Source organism: Mastomys coucha, unplaced genomic scaffold (genome assembly GCF_008632895.1).
Source record: "Mastomys coucha isolate ucsf_1 unplaced genomic scaffold, UCSF_Mcou_1 pScaffold22, whole genome shotgun sequence".
In the NCBI taxonomy this organism is placed as follows: Eukaryota; Metazoa; Chordata; class Mammalia; order Rodentia; family Muridae; genus Mastomys; species Mastomys coucha.
This window is the reverse complement of record NW_022196905.1, coordinates 153,561,923-153,567,105: the sequence shown is the minus strand read 5'-3', so window position 1 is coordinate 153,567,105 and position 5,183 is coordinate 153,561,923. Positions and strand designations below refer to the sequence as shown.

At 43.3% G+C, this 5,183-nt stretch overlaps 1 protein-coding gene across 8 annotated transcripts in view; it reads right to left on the bottom strand.

The window, feature by feature from the left end:
• Positions 1–5,183, bottom strand: part of Myo16 (myosin XVI) — a 509,596-nt gene that overhangs the window by 276,711 nt on the left and 227,702 nt on the right. For all 8 annotated transcript variants that reach the window (XM_031339016.1, XM_031339015.1, XM_031339017.1 and 5 more), the window contains 2 exons: positions 3,775–3,899; positions 2,273–2,398 (listed from right to left, as the gene is read on the bottom strand). In XM_031339016.1, coding sequence (XP_031194876.1) covers positions 2,273–2,398; positions 3,775–3,899 — 251 coding nt within the window. The remainder of the gene's footprint in view (positions 1–2,272; positions 2,399–3,774; positions 3,900–5,183) is intronic.

Genomic DNA, 5,183 nt, shown 5'->3' with positions numbered 1-5,183 from the left:
TAAGTACCCAGGACACTGAGTACCAGAATCAACAAGTACCCAGGGCACTGAGGATGATCAGTAAGCACCCAGGTTACTAAGAACTCATCAATGCATGCACAGGGTCACTGCCCTTTCGGGGCTCCTGACATGGCAGGAGACTGAGGGTAATGTCGCTCTTGGCATTCTTACTATCCCCAGGTTCTTCTCAGAACACATCAGACAGCCGAACTACTTCACAATTTATATATTAGGAAAAAGTATTCATCAGACAGGGCAGACAGGGTTTAACTACCCAGGATCTGAAAAGGACATTTTCTTTTTTACCTTAAAGTTCTTTTTATGATGTTTTGTGGAGAGATTATTTTTGGGTGTTTTGCTTCCATTTTTTTCTATTCTCTTTTGCCATTTATCAAAGTTACAGAAACGGTCTAGTTCCAGAATGCAAATACTATTTTGTTAGTGAAGATATTTAAACTAAATTGTTGACTTTAAAATAGTTTGGAGTAACCTAGACCTTTGGGAGCTCCCAGAGATCAAACCACCAACCAAAGAGCATACCTGGGCTGGACCTAGGCCCCTTACACATACATAGCAAAAGTGTAGTCCCAGCAACTGGAGTGGAGGCTGTCCCTGACTGCTGCCTGCTGTGGATCCAGATCCCCTAACTGGGCTGCCTTGTCTGGCCTTAGTGGAAAAGGAGGTGCCTAGTCCTACAGAGACTTGATGTGCCAGAGTAGGGTGATAGCCAGGAGGTCCTCTCCCTTCTCAGAAGAGAGGGGTGGGGTCTTGTAAGGGGGTGGGGAACTGGAAGGAGGAAGGAGGCAATTGGGATATAAAGTGATTAAATAAATTAATTAATGAAAAAATAGTTTGGGGTAAAATCACATTCAGAAAATATATACTATTTAAATGTCTTAGAAACCAAAGAGTATACAAATATTTGTCTATAATAATGAGGAATACGATTGTTGAAATACTGAAAAGCATTTGTATGCCCTCAGCAGGAAAGGAAATACATCTCTCTGGCAAGGCGTCTTAAACAAGAACATTGCTTCCTTCCTAACACTTATTGTAGATAAGGTCAGTTATTGGACAGCGCAGGTAGGTGGCAGGTTCTTCATGTGCACGTGCAGTCAGGAAGCCTGTGTGAGGAAACGGATCAGGTGAGCAGGGTCAGTAGACACTGAAGCCTGCGTGTGGCCTGAGAGTCTCACTGGACCACAAGGTATCAGGTCAGGGTCTTAGGTGAGCAAACGGATCAGGTGAGCAGGGTCGGTAGACACTGAAGCCTGCGTGTGGCCTGAGAGTCTCACTGGACCACAAGGTATCAGGTCAGGGTCTCAGGTCACTACCTCCAGGCTAAGACTGCATGCCTAGTGCAGCAGTGAGCTGGGACACACTGTGTGAAAAGCTTTGTCGTTTGTACAAAGAGAGAAGTCGGCTCCCAGCCTGGGTGAGCTGTTTCTGGAGAGCTGTGATCATTAACTACCTTTCCGGAAAGAAGCAAATCTGGAAACCGAGTTCTTTGTTGAAATATCACCTATCACATACTGACATACCAACACAAGGAGGGAAAGATTCTGCTCTGTTTTTCTCATTCTTTTTGAATGTTATTATCTTAAGTCAGAGAGAAGCATTTTCCTATATTCTTCAAATTGCTTATGGGATTGGAACAGGTAGTTCGGGAATGTAGAGTGAAGATAGACGGGTGTCAAACACTTCTGCTACCACTGTATTCTGCCTGAGTGTGTGGACCCAGGCAGCAACGGACTGACCCTTCGATGTCCTTGAGCCAAAACAAATATCCAGTCATTGAAGGTGCTGTTCTTGTGTAATTGGTCACAGCAGCACACAGAGTGTTAGTTCAACATCTTTTATTCATTAAAATGAAGTGTAATTTACAGAATAAAACGGGATATAAATGTAATTTCACTTTAGATCTATAAAATGCAGAAAACAAACTGAACACTAAGAGACTCGCGTAATTGGCTCACCATGTTATAGTATGAAAACTGCATTAATTCCATGAAGGACATTCATGGCTGCCGAGCGCTTTTCCAAAGAGCTCAGCTGTGATGTACAGAGCTCAAAGGAGGGTGAAGCTGCCTGTGCCCTTGGGAATGTAAATATTTTTTCTTTTTAAATTACTTGGAGAGTAAGACAACACCATTAGGAGTCAAACTATATAATGATTAGCATATAAATTAGAAGCAAATCAAAATTAAGTATAAAGTTTTCTTTCATTAATTCTTCAATAATATTTCAGAAAGGATTTAGAAAACCACCTTACCTGGCCATATTTGGCTGCTAAGTGCAGGGGTGTCCAGTACCCATCATCCATCCCATTGAGGTCTCCACCATGCTCCAGGATAAGCAGCACCACCTCTTTGTAGCCACTGGCACACGCCATGTGCAGCTGAAACATGGATGTGTTTGTTATTCTTCCATTGGGAAAAAGTAGTCACACCATTACTTTGTTCCAAACTTTAGGCAGAACTATTTAATAAAGCATTTGATCTGAAACATGACCATATGGAATTTCAAAAGCTGGGGTGTGTAGTTTTATTTTTTTGTGTAAGTCTTGATTAGCACATTATGAAAGAAACACTATGAATTGTTAGGAAATCCTGTTTTTCCATTGTTTCCCTTGTGGCTGACTGTGTGAGCTTTCCCAGGTAACCTTTACTCCCTGCTGAGCTCCTTCCACAGTCATCTGAGCTGCTGAAGGTGTCACCCCACTAAATGCATGGTTAATGTCTCCTGCCCACCTGTCAAAGATCTGCAGAGCGACTCTCAGATTTGTGGACCGCCTCTGGTGCTGAACAGGGTGATTCAAAGGCAAACACAGAAACGGGAAATGTGTTACAGGTATTCCAAAGGCTCTTGAGGTATTGGTGACATTTTATTGTCTGTCTCAGCCAAACTGCCTGTCCTAGGTATAGTTTGGTAAGGAGAGGTGCCACATGAGGTAAACATAAAAGGACCCATGAGCCTTCTGAGCTGGTTAATTTTGGGACAGGCCACGCCCCTGCATGCAGCAGCACTTACTTAAGCGATTCTCTGAATTGGAAGTTACCGGAAGCCCAGAGGCATATGGATGGGATATAGCACAAACAGCCAAGCAGGTAGATTCTATAGGTTTTGGTTCCAGTCATGGGAAAGACTAGAAGCCCAGAGTCTAAGCTAGAGCAGACATTTGCAGGGCTGATTGGTAAAGTGTTGGGGGGGTACAGCACTGGTGCCACTTAAGTCACAATAGAAACAATTTATCTAGTCACAAGGTGGAGTGAAGGCTCTGGCCAACCCCTTCTGGGTGTCACAGACAGAACTTTGAACAGGTAGGACGGATGTTTAGAGCAATGTACAGTGGTGTCTGCAAGCCCTGTCACCAAGGCCATGCAGACTGAGCTCGGAGTACTGTCCTTTCAAGCCACCGAGTCTCGCCCAGTAACTCAACCAACAGCAAAGCTAAAGGAAACACTGCAAAGGAAACCAGACACCCTACAGATTCCCGGTCCACAGAGAGCACGGAACATTTATTTTAAGTCTGTAAGAGTGGCATATGGAAAAATGCCTGAAAAAATATAAACACATTTTCACAAGCTTTCTCTAGGTCCTGGTATAAATATTTTGTATTTTCTTCTTTACATATTTAAGCTTTCCAACATATCTTCAAAGAGTATTATTTTATGTTGAAACACCCTTTGAACAGTAAATTGCATCCAATTACATGCTTTAGAATCAACTTCAGTTCCCTCTGTAAATGGTTTCTAGACACGAGTGTGGACTCACCAGGGTCACTCCGTCGTCGTTTTTCTCGTTGACATCTCCGCCTGAAGACAGGAAGTGCCTGACGTCCGTTAGCATACTCATGGGCCGCTGCAGCTTTATCTGGCGCAGTGAGTTGAGGTCCACTCCTGGAAGAAGAAGACCCATTGGTACCAAGGCAGACACTGGGATTCAGGGAAAGATTGTCTTTCAACATATTTTCTCTTTCAGAGCCCTCCTCCTCGAAACCTGTTCGTCTTTGAACGTATCCTATTGCTAATAATAGCTATAACCTGCCTATTTCTAATAATAATTAATTAAAATTAATTTTTGACTGGTCATTTTCCCCATGTATGTATAGGTCTGTACATGTTTGCACACGGCAGGCTATTCAGGAATCTAAGTTTCTAGAATAGTCTACTTAGTATGTTGGTGTAAATTGCCCACATGTTCTAGTCAAAATTATCTTCAAGTACTTAAATTAGATTGGAAGAAGATGCCAAGCTATCAGTTTTTGTTTTTGTTTTTTTCTTCTTAGATTTTTTTTTTCACAGAAATACTTGCTCATGAATTCAGTGCCCTGGACAAGCAAAGTCACTTCTACTGAAAAGCAGGCACCTTATGAATAAAGCCTGAAGCTCACAGAACCATCCACTCATGTAACGGAGCTTTGCCTATTCTATAGGGCACTGGACAGCACCGTTCACTCACGTGACAGAGCTCTGAGGGACATTCTATAGGGCACTGGACAGCACCGTTCACTCACGTGACAGAGCTCTGAGGGACATTCTATAGGGCACTGGTGCTGGCGTTATGGTTGTGTTTCAATAGCATTTGGGGATCCTTTATCAGAACTCTGGTACTTTCCTATATGTGTGAGATTATTTCAGGATACAAATTTAGGATACTGGTCCAACTGAAAAGGCCAGGGCTACTCATGTCGGGACAGACACCCAACACTGAGAGATAGCAGCTCTGTGACACAGTGGTGGCTCACATGCCTTTACATCAGCTCACAGTCTTCATCAGCATTCACTTCTCCCTGAGATTGTAGACTAGCACAATCCTGATCTAATTTGTCTTCTCGTTTACGGATCACTTGTTCCTATCGCTGCTTCTTAGACATTTACTGAGGTCATGCATCTGATACATCCAGCGTGAGACATATTTACTCTCTAGTTCAATTTTGAGAATGGTGTCTGGGCTTCATGATCCTCATCCATTTGATTAATATGGTTCCAAACAGCAGAGGCTACGGTTCCTCCTTCTGCTTCCAAGTAAAGCTAAAGAAAACAGTGTCTGTGGTGGCAATGGTGGTGATGGTGGTGATGATGGCGCTGCTGCTGATGGAGAGGATGACAATGGTGATGTTAATGTTGGTGCTGCTGCTGCTAGTGGTGGTGGTGGCGATGGTGCTGCTGGTGGTGGTGGTG